General features: G+C 38.7%; 1 protein-coding gene across 7 annotated transcripts in view; it reads right to left on the reverse strand.

Annotated features, from left to right (window-relative positions):
* The window catches only part of tenm3 (teneurin transmembrane protein 3), a 275,552-nt gene that overhangs the window by 112,439 nt on the left and 145,763 nt on the right, over nucleotides 1-17,350 (reverse strand). For 4 of the 7 annotated variants that reach the window (XM_079853351.1, XM_079853355.1, XM_079853354.1 and 1 more), the window contains one exon: nucleotides 16,824-17,030. The exons of the other annotated variants lie outside the window; for them this stretch is intronic. In XM_079853351.1, coding sequence (XP_079709477.1) covers nucleotides 16,824-17,030 — 207 coding nt within the window. The remainder of the gene's footprint in view (nucleotides 1-16,823; nucleotides 17,031-17,350) is intronic. 7 annotated transcript variants of the gene reach the window in all.

A 17,350-nucleotide genomic window follows, 5' to 3' on the forward strand; every position in this document is an offset into this window, starting at 1 on the left:
GTTGAGTTTTGAGTAGTGGAGATTGTGAGCAGAGTAGGCGCTTGGCTGAGCTTAAGACTGTGTTTACCTCCGACCACAGTTGAAATGCAAATAACCTCTCTGCCCTGCAGCCAGTTCAAAATGCCTTGAAAATCTACTTCAATCTTAAAATCAAGTTTATTTATATTAATTGTACTGTATGGTTAGAGGCAATTGCGTAGACAAAGCTACAGTGTATGTTTACCTGTCCTTCAACTTTACTTTTCTTTCATGGGCTCTGTTTTCACCTGATTATAAGATGTGTTTTTGTCAATCTGATCCCAAATGGACAATGTTATACAGGTGTAAATGGTGTCTAAAACATTTGAACTTGTCCACTTTCGACCACTTCCAGAGGTAGTCGAAAACAAAGTGTGCGAACACTGAAAACACATAAATAAAGAAGCAGGTTTAAACAGGGCCCTAAAGGCTTTGGACATGCAATGTATTCTATGTGTGTCATTGCCAGGGGAACATAATTAGAACCTTAAAAGTACTTTTACAATCTCCTCAAAACACTACTTTTCCGGTTGTAGCACGAGGTGGGAAAAAGGGGAGGTTTTAAAGACCGACTAAGCTGTATTTAGCATTAGCCTACAACTAGCTATGCCGATTTTGAGTCAGGGATCTTAAGCGGCATTCATCACATCATGAGGGATCACGTCCTCGTCTAAACCTTTGGTGAGTCAAATCTAGAATGAGAAATTGAGAGAGAGAGCAAGAGATTATGTGTTGTAACTTGAGGCCACAAAATCCTTTTCCTTGAACATAGATAAGATGAAACACAATGATATGTATGTGCAGCAGCCTTTCCAGAAAGACAAAACCATTGCTCAACTTCCTGCACTCTTCTTTGTTACTCATGTGGCCTTTTTTGATGGTAGTTTGATACAGAAGGGTTGCTATTAGAACTAAGCAGAATGACAAACGGCGAGTAAGTGAGTGTGCACTGCGGCTGAGAAGCTTCTGGCAGATTCGGACTGCAGCAGAAGAATTCTTTTCTGATGTGACAAGGCCGTTTCATGGCTTCTTTGACCTTTTCTAGTGCTGCCTGAAAATGTCTGTTTCATTCACTCTCATCTCCTGTTTGTCTCTTTGAAGCATATGCAGGCTTGAAGACACACATGACGGCAAACAATAGTGCAGTAGGTTATACGAATTGTGTTTGACAAGTGCTCTACTATCTCTTTGTACTTTTTCTTCACTTGGTTCTTAGTCTGAACACCCAAGTTGTAACAGTGTAATACGAATATTAACCTCTATGTGCAATCTGTAATCCCCCCCCCCCCCCCCCCCCCCAAAAAAAAACCGTAAGATATTAAATATGCTTAATTTAACATTTCTACATTTTCCACATAATATATTATGATACATTTACAATTACAATAATAATTATTATATGTTTTATTAAATTGCCAAAATAAAAAGCAATTATTTATTATCATCTTTAATTTACTTTTTATTTAAAAAGAAAAATGTTCTTAAATTGTTTTACTCCCACAGTAAAAAAAAAAATGTTTATAATATACAACAAAATGTATGAAAAGTTTGAAAACCCCTACTGGGTTGCCAAGCAACATTGGAACCTGCCACATTATTATAAAATTCAACAGATGTGTGGTCACACTGTCACAGGTGTGCAAGTATGCATACATTTATTTTACAATGGCTTAAGACGTACCTAGTCAGATTCAGAGGTTGCATTTTCTGCAAAAATAACACTATTGTGATGTATAATATCAGCATGATATGTATGATTTTTGTCAAACAGAACACCCCTAATGATGATGCATTTTTATCCCTGCGGTTCAGGTGTGTGTAGCTGATCATGAATCAAAGAGCTCAACGGAGGATGTTCTGACCACCCCCGCAGTATACTGGGATACAGTGTGCGCTGTTCAAGTAAAAATATGATGTGCTGAGAGAATGAGGAGGGTAAGAAAGGTTTGCTGAGAGGCTGAAAGAAGAAGACAGGTGTGGTATGGATTGCTTAAGGCAAAACATAGATACATGAGTGCAAATCTGTTGGGAATCACAACACATCTAGCTTCAAGCTTTTGTCTGAGGTCTGCACTGCACTGCACTGTTTCCACCCTAAAAGTCATCCATGTAAACAAAAAAACCTCAAGATGGGCTGTAACTAACACACACACACACACACACACACACACACACACACACACACACACACACACACACACACACACACACACACACACAAAAACAAGGATTGATCTATTCTTTGACCAAAACAAAGCAAGTACCTGAATCCTAGAGGCGGTGAGAGAGCACAGACAGCTTTCAGATTGGATTCTCATAGTGTAGTCGAGGGAGTGCTTGGGTACATTTCCATAGTCTGGGTGAACACGTTCCATTGGGTCCTATCTACTCTGCAGCTGCTGGCTTCAAAGAGCACAACAACAAAATCAAAAACAATGGAGGGAGAGGAAAGAGGGACTGTTGAGTCTGTTAAAATTCAATTTCCAGCCTCCTCTGCAACTGATGGCGCATGGTACTGTTCATTCCCATGATAATCAGTCTGACAGACACACAATCCTTGTCGGAAAGGTGCTTTTCTGTACTCAATTAGTTTTTGCCCCTATAAGTAAACACAATTCTATATGCTTTCTGTGCCATTATGCCTAAGGAAGATACACTTTCAAAGAGGGGTGACAGAATGTTAGCCCAAAGAAAACAAAGGAACACTGTGGCTCACAGGAGTAGTCTGATCAATTTGGAAGGAAATTCCTATAAATAATATAGCATTGGAACTGTTCAGAGCACATCTATATAGAGGTTAACCCAAGCATAAAAAAACCTGAGGTGGCAGGCAGTCTGATAAATAAACTACATGATAAGTCTCTTTCACATTAATATAGTTTGTGCTGAGGTTAATAGTTGGCCCATATGGGTGTTGCTATACAAACAGTAAAAACAGTAGTTTAACATGTTTCATTTCCTATTTAATATATTGAGCACAAGTGTAATGCTGCATTGGCCAAAAATATATTTTTGTCTTGTTTTCCCAATTAAAAATCTTAACACAAGAGTTGCATAAAATATTAAGAACTGTTTTCAGAGAATATACGTGACATGTCCTGTTATTTTGAGTTTACTCAAAAGACACAGTGGGCCAAAAATATGACAGATTTGAATATTTTTCTTTTTATCTTTAGTTTTGATAAAGTGTCATTTTATATTTTCATCTTTTATACTGACATCTTAATTATTTAATGTTTGAAAAAAATATTCTCAATAACAAGGGTGTATGACAGCCAAATTAAAATGATTTCAATTCAGCAATGGTTTGGAATAGAAAGAAAGCGGGAAGAGATTTTTTATTGCATAAATTATAATGAAAATGATGATGAAAATTGCTTTCAAGGATATATCTAACCAAATTTAGTGTATACAGCAAGAAATTAAATTGGCAGTGGGTTAAGAACAAAAAAAACAGATACGAGAATTCAAGATATGAATATATTTACAGGACTGTATTGAGAAAATCTTATTTTATGAGAAAAACATATTTTGGCAAAACAAGTAAATGTATCTTGTTTGGAGAATGTTTAAATACATTTACTGGAAAGCAAGACAAAAGCACTGATTAATACAATACATAAGGTTTTGCAGTTTGGAACCATAACTAAGATTTCTCAAGTAAAATAAAAACTTTCTCATCTTCATTTTAATCCCAGAAATTAGAGCTAAGGCATGAAGCCACACGATACAACAGCAGACATCAAATTGTATTTAATAGTCTCTGGCTGTTTCTTGCCTGGCTAGCAGAAGTTAAATTAAATAAAGAGAGAGTAAATGAAGTGTAGAAGGAGGACGACCATGTGTGCTGATCTGACACGCTCAGCATTTTCAGCAATTGCTCACCTTATCTCCATTTAATATCAAGGGAGAAAGGCACATACTGTATTTGGATATATAGTATGCTAACAGACACGCACACACAAGCTCAAACACAAAAAAACTGTGGGGTGACAACTTTATGGCTGTTCTCGGAGACGGCTCCCCAATACGTCTCAATTCCGCTGCCATATGTTTGCAACACAGGTGCCATTCCAGAACTTGAATGGACATTTGTCACGCAGCAGGCCCTGTTAGCCTCATCACGTCTGTCACTCTCCAGGGACTCTGCATACAGACCCTTTACATGCTCAGTAACACTGACTTAAGCCCGCTCTCTGACCTCCAGGCCTGACCCCTCTCAAAAGCCCATCCACGCTCAGACGTCAGCCTGCTCTGGTCTCCTCTGGTGAAGGGAAGTGTAACCCAGCCCATGTCCCTCTCCTCTGGCTAGGAGAATGTAGTAGTTGGAGAGAAGGCCAGGTCATGTCAGTCACTGGCGATGGATGGGACAGATGCAGGTTTTATGGCACTGAAACACGATCACTGATGGATGACCCTGCCTGCTGTAACTCATGGGACGTGGCCTGTCATGCTCGTGTGCAGCAAAAATATTTTAAGAGCCATTTGATTAGGATTTCACAGGCAGACCTGAAATTACAGCCAGTGTCGTTTATCTCTTAATGGGGGCTGAGTGATAGCTAGTAAAAAAATAATAATAATGAAAGTGCTGCTTATCTGTACCAGCACATCTCGGGCCTGAGCTTGTATTTCAGTGATGGTTCATCAGCAGACATCTGACCTGCAGTGAAGTGTGTGTGCGGGAGACAGTGTGTGCAAGGAAACGGAAACACTAATGCCCTGGCACCCAGAGTGTCAGTGCTTATATTCGCGCTGTCAAACTCTAGATTACCTCACATGTCCTTCACCCACACCTGTCAGAAAGCTGGGAGCATTCGGAGAGGCCTGTCATATCGAACATCAACCCCCCTTCTTGTCTTTTCTCAATGCTCATTTTGTAAACCTTTCCTCCTGAAAGAGGCTTTACAAAAGGAAGGACTGAGTCGCTCAATGGGGAGTGTCCATCAGCGTCCATCAATGTCTCTTTGCTGCGTTGGCTCACAATGGCGGAGTCGGGCGAAGGGGGTCAGACAGGAATTGCGTGTTGTGGGAAGGAAGAGACGTGAATGGCTAAATGGGGCCTAATAGAGCTGTGTCCTGTGAGAGGCAGAAAGCCAAAGGAGGACTGAGCTTTTGAGACGGGCTGTCGGTGGTATATCCACAGTGGGACATTCATAAGGGTAATGAGACCGTTTATTTATGTGACATACCTTGTGTGGCTGAAATGGGTGTGAGGAAGAGAGAGGTTTGGTTCTTTCAGCTACTACGGAGGATGGGAAACAGAGGAAAGGACAAGGTGGTGTTCCCAGGAGTCTGTGATTAAGGAGAGTGGTATCGTCTCTGATATCTAGAGCACGTCTGGGCCGAGGCTAAACTCACTGTAGATGTAGCTGGCCACCAGCTCTACTGCCCTAGATTACAAAACACACACTCGGTTTAAAGGAGTAGTTCAGCCAAACGTGAAAATTTGGCCATTATTTACCCATTCCCCATTGGCCATCATGTCATTCCAAACCTGTTTCTTTCATTCTTCAATGGAGCACAAAGGATTTTGTAAAGTAAAATGCTGTTTATTGTTTTCCATGCAATTAAGACAATATCCATACGATTTATGCACTATACTCTTCTGAAGTCATACAATAGCTTTGTGTGATAAAAAGACCAAAATACATTGTTAAAAGTTATTTTCTATAATATGATAATATTCATCTTCAGTGGATTGTTACTAGATTGAACGAATCATTGAGACCAAAAACTAAATAATCTGATTCATTCAAAAGATTAAAAAGAAAAGTTCATCATGATTCGGACAGCACTTCTTCCATGACTGAAAGGAGCAGTAAGTGATTTCTAAGAAACACTGTTGATATTTGAAATCAGCCCAAACAAATACGCCCCTCCCTTCATTGCACCACCCCCAAAATGCACAAACACACTATGCAAGAGTGTCTCTTCATCATAGATGAAGTGAAAAAAAATAATGTTTTGTGAAAAATAAAGCGAAGATGACGAACAAATGACAAGGAAGAGCAAAAAAATTTCAACAGTCTATCAATCAAATCTCTCTCTTGCTCACGCTCTCTCCTCACCCATCATGATTGGACACGCCCCCTACTGCTGATTGGCTACAAGTGTGTTGTGGCTCTTGGTTTTATCCACTTTAAACAACATTTCTCAGAAATCGCTTACTGCACCTTTATATTTAGGTCTGTTCTTCTCATAAATATATAGTGTGGTTTCAGAAGACTTGGTAGACAGCACACACGTCAAATGGACCATGAGTTTGTAAACACATGAGTGTGAGTAAATTATGATAGCTTTTTTAGTGAACTATCCCTTTACCAAACATGTCATAAAAGAGAGTGAGTGATTTTGAAGGTTTGGCGCTCCTGGACATGCCGAGTAGTGCATTTTCATGGACTGGTGATTGAGAAATTTGAAGAAATGAAGACTGAGACATCCTGTCAGATGTGTTTTCCTTCTCACTCATTCCCTCTGGAGGAAGACTGATGTGAGAACATCACTTTTTTTTAAATGAAGAAATGAGAAGTTCAGTGTTACTTTCTTTTATTGCAGCATGTCTGGCATTATGATAAGTGGGATTACTCGCTTTCCTAACTGAAAGGCCTGTAAAATGTCAGCTATCTGTCGTCAATATGTGTCAAGATGCTAAATTGACATTTCAAAAGCGCACCAGTCGTTGAAAGCTAAAGCTGTCATTCGGGGGGCTTGACAGGAATGGAAGGAAAGGTTATTTGTCAACAATGTGGCAGCCTGTCATGTTTCACCTTGCAGAACTTCTCTCTATTTCATTGGTGGGGGGATTAAAGCAGAACGCAGTGGGGAGTGGGCGGCCATGCAAAAAGCTGAGTGACATATCAGACTCTCAACTTCCCCACAGATAAACACATTATACAAAGATGATTCGCATCACTGGAACATAATGCAGCCAGACAGACAATGCCAAGGCTTCCATCATGTGCGCAGATCACAGACGTCACATCTAACAATGTCACAACAGGATGGACGACAGAACTGGTGGACAAAGTGGAGACGACAGAACTGGTGGACAAAGTGGAAGTTTCTAAAAAAATAATGACTAACAGAAGCATCATGCCCCCTCAGATTTTTGAACGTTGAAGTTTTATTTTTTAAATTAAACGTAAAAAAAAATTGGATATTTAAATTGTGCTCTTGTTAAAAATAAAATGAATTTAATTGCTTTAAATGTAAAATTTACCTACCAACACAAAACCATTTTGAAACTATGATTTTTTTCTTTTTCTAACAGAACACAAGAATTATGCACTATACTAAATTGTTTAAATAATATAAAACTTTAAATGAATCATGTTTCATCATGCCTAGCACTCCAAGTCAGCAAGGAATACTATGGTCCACCTAAACAAAGGATTAATCTAAGAACCAATCAGTGCACACACAAACAAAAGAAAATAACTTGATCCGTAAAGGTACATTCTGCCCTGGGTTGAACAAAACTCTTTGAGAAGCACGTTTATGTCTGAGGAGCAAGATTCAGGGTTCCCAAAATTCCCTTTGTTAACCTCAAATTCAAGGACCTTTCAAGGACTTTTCAGGTCCAATACACTCAAATTTAAGGACTTAATGTGGACACAAATTTCAAGTGATTGCAAGTGATTGTGGTTACATCGTGTTACCTTGTAAGATACATTGTTACAGTTTTCATGTGTCAAACACAACTATGAAAAAAAGCATTTTTTTGCATTTATTTTATATGCCAGAGATCTGATATTCTATTTGTCGTATTTCTGTTTTGCATAAAACTGAAGAATATTCATTACATCCTATACTGTATTCTAAAATGATCTGATATTAACTTTTGCATGGATTTTATTGAAAAGCGCTTAGGCTCATGTAACCAGAAGTTTTAATATATTTGAATATGCTTTTAAAGGAGTAGTTCACTTTAAAATGAAAATTAGCCCATGATTTACTCACCCTCAAGCCATCATAGGTGTATATGACTTTCTTCTTTCAGACAAATACAATCGGAGTAATATTAATAAACACCCTGATGCTTCCGAGCTTAATAATGGCAGTGGATTGCAACCATCAGATTGAAGCAAAAAAGTGCATCTATCCATCATAAAAGTGCTCCACACGGCTCGGGGTGGTTAATTGAACACAATATACAGTCATTGACAGAACATATTTAAGTTAGTATGCATAGGCCACGAAGTGTTGGCGAAATAACACATTAGCGGACTGGAGGGAATAATATGGAATTTTTTGCACAAAATAAATTCAAGCACTTTCAAGGACCTGTATCTATGTATGTTTATTATCAAAAACTTTCCAGTGCCTTGACTTTTTTTTTTCCAGATCCACAAACTTTCAAGGATTTCAAGGACCCATGGGAACCCTGAAGATTGCTTGTGGTTAGAGTAATAAACAATAAACAGAGAGCAGGATTCTCATGAAAAGCTTTCTTGTGAATGCAACTGTTAAAAAAACAGCATTACTTGATTAGCTAAAAGCCAGAACTAAACTACAGCAAATGCTTGACACTAGACTATCATTTTATGATGAGAGGCTAAAATCAGTGTTTTCCTCTAAAAAGGAAAGATCGAGCCTTTGTCACTGTATGCAGGCCTTGTCTCTTTGTATTGGATCTGGACCGGATACCACATACCCTCTAATCAATGACCCAGAAAGAATTAAAAATGCCTCTGTTGTGAAGCGCCTATAGACCTTATTCAGAGCAGAGCCATGACAGGTATGAAAGTGAGGCTGTGAGGGATAGACTTGCCGTGTTTCCAATGGCATCCGCTGTATAAAGCTGTATAAAGCTGTATAAAGCTCCTAGATTACTTACAATTTTCCACAGCTTATATTGTCGGGAGTTTTTTGTCAACTGACATTTCTTGGAAAGATATTTTCCCAGTGTTTCATGAGCAGAACAATCCAAAAACACATTAAAGCCTATTGAAGAGATGCATGTCTATCCCTCACAGCCTCGCTTTCATTCCCATTAAAAATCAAAGATGGCGCTGCTGTGAATAAGGTCTATGGCTGACAGGTGTGTGTTTGTATGTGTGCGGCCGGGTGAGTGGGGTGGGGGGAGGGATTCCGATATGGGTGCATTGAAGAGAAGACATCCATTCTTCAGAAAAGAAAAAGGTGGGTGATTCAAGGTCTCTCCTGCTGTCTTTTCCTATATTGCCACTGCCAGTGCGGGATTCTGGCCTCTAACAGCCAATTTAGTATCAACCCCCAACAGAGAACAGCCATTACTAAAGAGTAATGAACAGAGGCAGAAAGGACAGCTCACCACTCGACTCACTCTGCAAAATTTCGACCAGTCTGTGGCACTGTGGGAGATATGTGGGCTCCCACCATCAAAGAACAGCAGACGGTGGCTTTGAACGGTTATTAATGGCGGCATGTCTGAGGTAAAGTAGAGGCCCCTCGTTTTGGGCGGCACTGCTGAAATTGTAGGTCAAGCAAATGGAAAAGAGAAAGCTGAGTTCCCTGTTCCTGCTCGCCAAGGATCAGCGCTCGTCAAACATTCGGACAGTGTGCTATTTATAAAAGATAAATATCAGCAGGTTGTGACATTTATCTGCCTGGCTGTCTATGATTTTCTGGGGGACAAAGTGGTTTTTAAATATTGACAAACTCAAGGGCAAATCATTACTGGAGATGAATCGAACCTCTAGCCTGCATGACACACTCTGGCGAGAAAACGGGAAAAAAAGAATATTTCAAGAAAAAATGAACGGAAAGCAAGGGAGAGGGAAACAAAGAAAAGTAATTACACCATTCAGAAGGTTGTAAATTTCTCAAACTGTCAAAGTGCGTGTTGGTAGTGAAAGGCAATTTAAGATGTACCAACAAAGTGGAGGGATTCTGACATTAATCCTCAGCCTCAGAGCTGAATTGCAGGTTCATAATTTGGCGTAATTCAGAGTAATTGCTGTGGGGTTTAGAGGGATATTATTTTTTTTCCACTTTGATGAGTCCCCTGATATTACCACTTGGAGGTGAATTGAAGTGCAAGGTTGTATTTCCGAGGCAATAACGCATGAGTTGCAAGGCTATATGATATTGTATGCAACATCAAATTGAATGCAGAGCTGTGATAAACAGCTTCTAATTTAAGATGAGAAAATCAGAGGAAACACATTTGAAAAATGTTGTCCTTTCAACAACCTCAGGCCTATTGTCTTCTTTGTGCCAAAAACGGGTTGTAAAATGTTCATGGAATATTTTTCCTGTGGTATCCATCGGGTCTGCGCTAATTCAACAGGTGTTGCTTGGCTAACCGTGACCAGCAGGAAGCTCATGAATATCCACGACGAGTACGCTCAAGGTTAGGGGTTTGCTCAGGAAGGTGATCATTTACAAGCTGATGGGCAGGCTAATCGCTAGCTGTGCCAGGTGCTGGACAACCCATTACCTTGTTTGACATCGACAGCTCTCAGGAAGAATGAGCATTATTTAAAAAGCTGATGACGAAACATTTTGGGTGGTAATGTATTTTTAATGAGCAGGTGAGAATGAATGTTTGTTGCAGCAGAGGGGTGCCAAGCAACACAAACCAACACACACACACACAGAGTTGAGTGTTACACTGAACTGTAACTGACATACAGTTGTGCTCCCAATTACATCTAACCCGACTGGAAACTCTTCCTACCAGCCCAGTGAAGTAAATGTTACACAAAGAGAGGCAGACAGACAGACAGACAGACGTATTACTGGTGTCAAAATGACTCCATGCAACCTTGGTGCAACCACACACAGACCTCCAGCAAGACAATACACAAGGATCCTTTCAGAATGAAGTACAATATTAATCTTTAAAACTTAAATCCATTATAAATAACCCAATGTGGAATCCCATGAGTTGCATCACATTTGAGTGAGTGATGGAAGAAACTTGCACAAAGAATGCACACAAGATGTGCTTCGCAGCAGCTTTTCAAACTCTATATATTTGGATACACTTAACATTTGTATATGATTCTTCATATGCATTATACACTTAGAATCATAGTAAAGTGAACAAAATAAACTTTTATGTAGAAGTTACTCACGTACAATACCGCTCAAAAATTTGGAATAATTAAAAAATTAATAAATAAATTACTTTTTTTCTTCCAGAAAGGACTCATATATATTCAATATACTCATAAATGTACTCATATATGTATCCAAATATTTATTTTGTTTCAAATAGATGCTGTACATTGAATATTCTATTCATCAATATTTTTCCACAAAAATATTAAGCAGCAAAAACTGTTTTCAACATTGATAAAAAAAAACAATAATCATTATTTAAGAATGCTTTGACACTAAAGACTGGAGTAATGGTTGTCTAAATTATTCCAAAATTTTGACCGGCAATGTATGTGAAAAAATTTGCTCATGCAGACATATATTTATTTTCTTTCTTTCTTTTTTTTTGTGTGCAAATGTATAGGCTTATACGTTTCTTATACATTTTTTTGGTGCAAATGTATAGGGTTATAGGCTTATACAAATGTATAAGCCAAATGTATAGGCTTATAGATTTCATATATAGTCTTATATTTGTTTTTGTTTTTTTGTATTTATCTGTTTTTATCAAAATTAAATAAGATCTAACTGCGATTTAGAAGAAAACTTTCTGTTTTCCTTGGTAATGTGTGAAGCCCTAAGCTGTACAATGCAAAGTCTTGGGAGCTTGGTCCTCCTAAACCAAACAGTTCTCAGAATCTATTTTCAGAGGTGTTATTCTAGCCCTTACCTAACCTCTCTCTGTTTGAGAGAACGATGCTTCTGATCTGCATCCAACCCTGATTCATCAACTTTTACAGCCCCAATGGATCATTACTGCCCCCCATCTGGAGCTGGATCATAGTAAATGCTCTCATGTTCATTCTCTAGCAGGCACTGATGTGGTCGCCTAATTTAAACTGTGGCCCATACACCAGTTTTCTCTCCCTGTTCACCGAGAAAACAAGGAAGAAGTGAAGAGAATGGAAGTTAGAAGCAAGAAAGCGAAAAACAGTAGGAACTTAAGCAACACACGTGGCTGAGTGAGCAAGGCACAGGAGTCAGAGGCCTCCGTCGGCCCCGGTAAACGTTATTGGAGTTCCTGTGCTATAAAATTGCTGCTTTCATGCCCACTGCACCTGACAACAGCAATCGGTGCGTGAGAGAAGAGGAGCCCGACAGGACTGGTGACCCGAGGCTCAGTTTGAGAGAGTCCGCTTCAGCAGGACCCCCGGCTGGCTAATTGACAACAAGAGTCCACGTTGGATGGGTTACGCAGGCGGAGGGTAATCGCTCTTGACGGACATAGCTCTTGTTAGCTGTCTGTCTGTCTATCCTTCTGATCCATATTCTGCATTTCGAGCGGGTCTTGACCAGAATAGAGTGTACTTATTCTATGGACCCTTTTTCTCAATCTTTATTCTTATTTTTTCACAAAGAAAGGCAAAGCTCCCACATAGAAGTCTAACATTATGCAGATGAATAGATACTCACAGAGAGGAATGCTTGAATAGGTTTTTTATGCATATGAAAATGCTTTTTACATTTGGTCTTTCCACCCATATCTATTATCAAAGTTGAAAACATTTAAACTGCATAAAATTTTTGTGGAAAACCCTGATCATTTTATTTTCAGGATTCTTTGATGAATAGAAAGTTCAAAAGAACAGCATTTATTTGAAATAGAATTTTTTTGTGATAGTATAAATGTCTTTACTGTCACTTTTGATCAGTTTTTTCCTTGCTGAATAAAACTTATTTTATTTAATAAAAACAAATGATAAAAAGCAATCAATGATCAATGTCGTGACTATGGGTAAATAACCCCTTAAATCCAATAAATACATAATTAATTTTGTGATTCATGTCCTTAAAATCTTAGTGTTTTTATATGTATAATTTAACAAAATTATTAAATGCAATTTGATCCATCAAGATGCATGAAGTGATTAAATACATTTAATCATGTAGCTGACGCTTTTATCCAAAGCAACATACAAATGAGGCGAACAATAGAAGCAATCAAATCAACAATATGTAAGTGCTGTGACAAGTGCCAGTTAGTTAAATAAATAAATAAATAAATAGACAGAATAGAAATATAATAGAATAGTAAGTGTTAGTATTACTGGGTCAAGTATTGACGAAAAAGATGTTTCTTTAGCCGTTTCTTGAAATAAATAAGTCAAAATAGCTGAGATTGCGTTGAAATAAATAAATAAATAAATAAATACCATTGCTCCAGCTCGACCTCCCCTTCCTCTCCTCTGTCTCCTCCTTTCCTGTTCCTTCTGCCGTTTAATATGGAGGGCTGCAGACAGGAGCCGGTGCACTGACCTGCTGTCTACTCTCAGACTATTAAAACCTCTGAGGATGTGTACTGGAGCCTTTTTTCAACCTGTCCCACCTACTCTCTCTCTCTCTCTCTACCCTCATTCCAGTTTGATCTGCTAAGTTGTCTGGGCACCTCTGCGTCTCCGCAACGATTAGCAACAGCACCTCCACTCATTACAAATATTGATGATCACTTCAAATGATGAGATGTCAGTGCTTGGAGTGCTTCCTCATCCCCACTTGACAACCACACGCAAGTCGGCCTAAAAGACTTACTGGCGGTAAATGTGGGGTTTTCTAGTCAAGCCTGCATCACTGTGAATTCAGATGGTTATCGAGAAAGCCCCTCGCTTCAGATAAAAGCTCCTCCATTATGAACAGCCTGACACTGATCCACTTTTTTCTTCTTTTAACTGGAGCTGCTTTTGATTAGGGTTTGGATCACATCGTATGGATGAATAGAAGGTGAGTTTTCTTTAAAAGCAGCATACTGTAAACATCTGGACATGTGTGGTCCTGTTTGAGCTCAGAAGTAAAGTCTGTCAACCTTCCTGATGTCACTGCAAGGAGACATACAGTCCTTAACAACATACTTTCCTTATGCGCTGCAGAATGTAGGAATTATGCAGAGGAGAGTCCTAAATTTAATTTGCCACGCTATTCCCCCGAATAAACAATGGTAAAGTAACTCCGTGCATTCCCCTCATAAAGCAAATCTAATCATCCTCATCATGGATAAATACTGGGCCAAATGAAATGTTTCTGTTTAAGGCAGGCTTTTAGAGGTAAAAATACATCGACACCAATGTCAACAACACAGAGTGAAGAAAGTGAGTCTTGACAGGTTTGCTGGTGATATTGCAGGTTGATTTAAATGAATGGCAGCTTAAGCATAAGATACAAGTTTTGGATTGTGTGGAGCACAACTGTAAAACCATTCATTTATAAGTTTCAAATGTGCTTATAAGTTTGTAACATTTTAATACCAATGTCTCACTAGCCGACTTGAAACGAATCGATTGTAGTTGGGGTTTTGCTGAAACTGCTTCTGTCACTCAATGACTAAGAATGAAGTGGTGACAGACAAAATGAAAGTCTGTGACATTTCTCTACAATTCACAGTCACATGAAGACGAAATAGCAGAACTACAGCACACACATAATATATATATACATATATATATATATATATATATATATATATAGACTTAAGGCCAGATTTTCTAAGCATAATTCCAAAAAAGCGCTGATGGGAATAGAAAGTTCTGCGCATGATCTACAGACAACACGCAAATTAAAGAACACAGAGGCATCTGGATCATTTCCATAATGACCAACGCAATCTAGTTAAATACTGCCGCAAATACCAGTAAATTGACGCGTGCAAACCTTAGTAAATCATCTTGCATGATTCATTCAAATACTCTTCTCCCATAGATTTTGCGTCTGAAAGTGAAACTCTTACAAATGTATATGCGATAAAGTCAGCCGCAAAAATAACTGTGTCCATGCCTTTTCAGCGCTACTTTTTCACTGAGTGACTTTAGTAAATCCTGACAGTAGTTTGTTTTAATGACAAAAGAGGGTTTGTGCTGGCGCAAGCTGTTTAATGGTTTTGTGAGGTTTTTTTTTTTGGATCAGAGCAGAGCAAGATAGTGTCACATTAAATTTTCATTAAGAAGAAGCTTATTGGTCACAACCAAGGCCACATCTGATTGCCTTTGATACTTTTGAAACTTTGCTAGATGTTTTCAGAGGGTCGGCAGGGAGTTTGGATGCTAGGGCTGTTAACACTCGCCCGCTGAGAGACGCGGCGGCGCTTACAGACTCCCTCTGATTCTCCAATGACTATGTAAATGAAGCGTACGCATGAAAAATCGGCTAGTGGGATGCTGGCTTAAGACGATGTTGATGACAGCTGGAGCTCCTAAGGCTCTCAAACAAAGACACAGAGGTCATGGTGCATGAGGACAAGAACACACCAGCATAGTGTTTGTTTGTGTTAGTGCCTGAAAAGACACAAGATGAAAACAATAACAGGAGGAGGCTCAAAGCATAGCTGCTGGAGAGATGAGAACAGAACACATAAAACAGAATGTGCTCCGAGTAAAAGCACACACATTCTATTCGTGGCTTATTTTTTAAAGGGATAGTTCAACCAGGAATGAAAATTTTATCATAATATATCTTTAAAAACCCACATGACTTTCTAGCGCAATGTCCAAGCTGTGATTTTGCCTGCAACTGTCAAGACTTTTACAGCAAGATTGTCAGCGATAGCTTCTCTATCTATTATATGAAGCTTGTTTACATAAGAGATGTAAACTACATGAGTATACATCTATATGAGTTTACATCTCACAATTCTGACTTTATATATCAGAATTGTGAGATATAAACTCTGAAGTGCGTAATATAAAGTCGCAATAGCGTGTTATAAAGTCAGAATTGCAAGATATAAACTCACACTTGCGTGTTATAAATTCAGAATTGCGAGATATAAGTCCAGTTCGGGAAAAAAAAGACGACTTTTTTCCTCAGAATTGCGAGTTTGTATTTCACAACTTTAGAACTCCCAATTGTGTGTTATAATATAATATAATATAATATAAAGTCAGAATTGCGAGATATAAACTTGAGATTCTGAGAAAAAAAGTCAGAATTGCCAGTTTATTTCTCGCAATTGCGAATTTATATCTCACAGTTCTGAATTGCGAGATGTAAACTTGCAATTGTGACAAAAAAAAGTCTGTGATACAAAAATTGTGAGATAAAAAGTCGCAATTACCTTTTTTACTTTTTATTCTGTGGGGGAAACAAGCTTCCATAATTATTTGACTTCAGAAGACTTGGAATAAAGTGGACCGATAATATGGGCTTTTTGAGCTTTAAAGGATTTGGTCACCATTTACTTTCATTGTACAGAAGAAAGAAGTGTGAACATTCCTCCAAAATTCTGCTTTTTTGCTCTACAGAAAAAAAGAAAGCCATACTTACAGGTTTGGAATCACATGAGGGTGAGTAAACAAAGGGATAATTTTAATTTGTGGCCGAACTATCCCTTCAACTTCATTCAAAGTTCAGTTAAGTCTAGCAAATCTCAGTTGAACATGATTTTTAGCATGCAAAATTGGTTTTCGAGTGCAATTTGAAGTCCATTTAACATCCCCTAACCTACTCAGAGGTTAAACACCTCTCATTGGATGTGAGATTCTCATTCTCATTAATAACATTTCCAGACAAGGCCTGCATACAGTTTACTCCAGTGTTTTTTACTAGGAACACACAGCCTTCACGCTTTTCTTACTCTGCAGACCTGGGAGGACAGAGCGAGCGAGCGAGCGAGCGAGAGAGAGAGAGAGAGAGAGAGAGAGAGAGAGAGAGAGAGAGAGAGAGAGAGAGAGAGAGAGAGAGAGAGAGAGAGAGAGAGAGAGAGAGAGAAAGAAAGAGATGGCTGGTTACCTTACCATTACAGCTGTGGCTGGGGGCAGGCTGTGTTACGGGTCTATAGAGAACGGCCGTGTACTCTTCTTCCGAATCAGAGTCCTGTGCCGCCTGCGTGGTGGCATTACTTAAGATGGAACTCTGGTTGTCATGGAGATTGGGTGAGGGTGGTTGAGAATGGGAATGCTCAGTGACTGATGGACTGGAGAGAGAGGATGGCATGGGAGAACCTAAAGAAAAGAAAACCACTTTAAACCAAAGGAAAAATAAAAAATAACAACCGCAAATGAAAAGAACCAACATAGAGCAGTACTTTAAAAAAAATGCATTACTGCAAATATGAAAAGTAAATGATTTTATAAAAAATAAAGTTTGAGTTGTTTTTCTTTCCTGCAAATCAAAAATGAAGTGCATGTTTGTGAAGCTGTATCAAATGCATTTATTAACATTAATGCAAGCAGCATGAACAAAAATCATCCATTGCTTCAAAAAAAAAAAAAAAAAAAAACGGCAAAGAATGATGGTTTGCAGCTACAGTAGTATGATTAAG

The sequence above is a fragment of the Squalius cephalus genome (genome assembly GCF_949319135.1).
Source record: "Squalius cephalus genome assembly, chromosome: 2".
In the NCBI taxonomy this organism is placed as follows: domain Eukaryota; kingdom Metazoa; phylum Chordata; class Actinopteri; order Cypriniformes; family Leuciscidae; genus Squalius; species Squalius cephalus.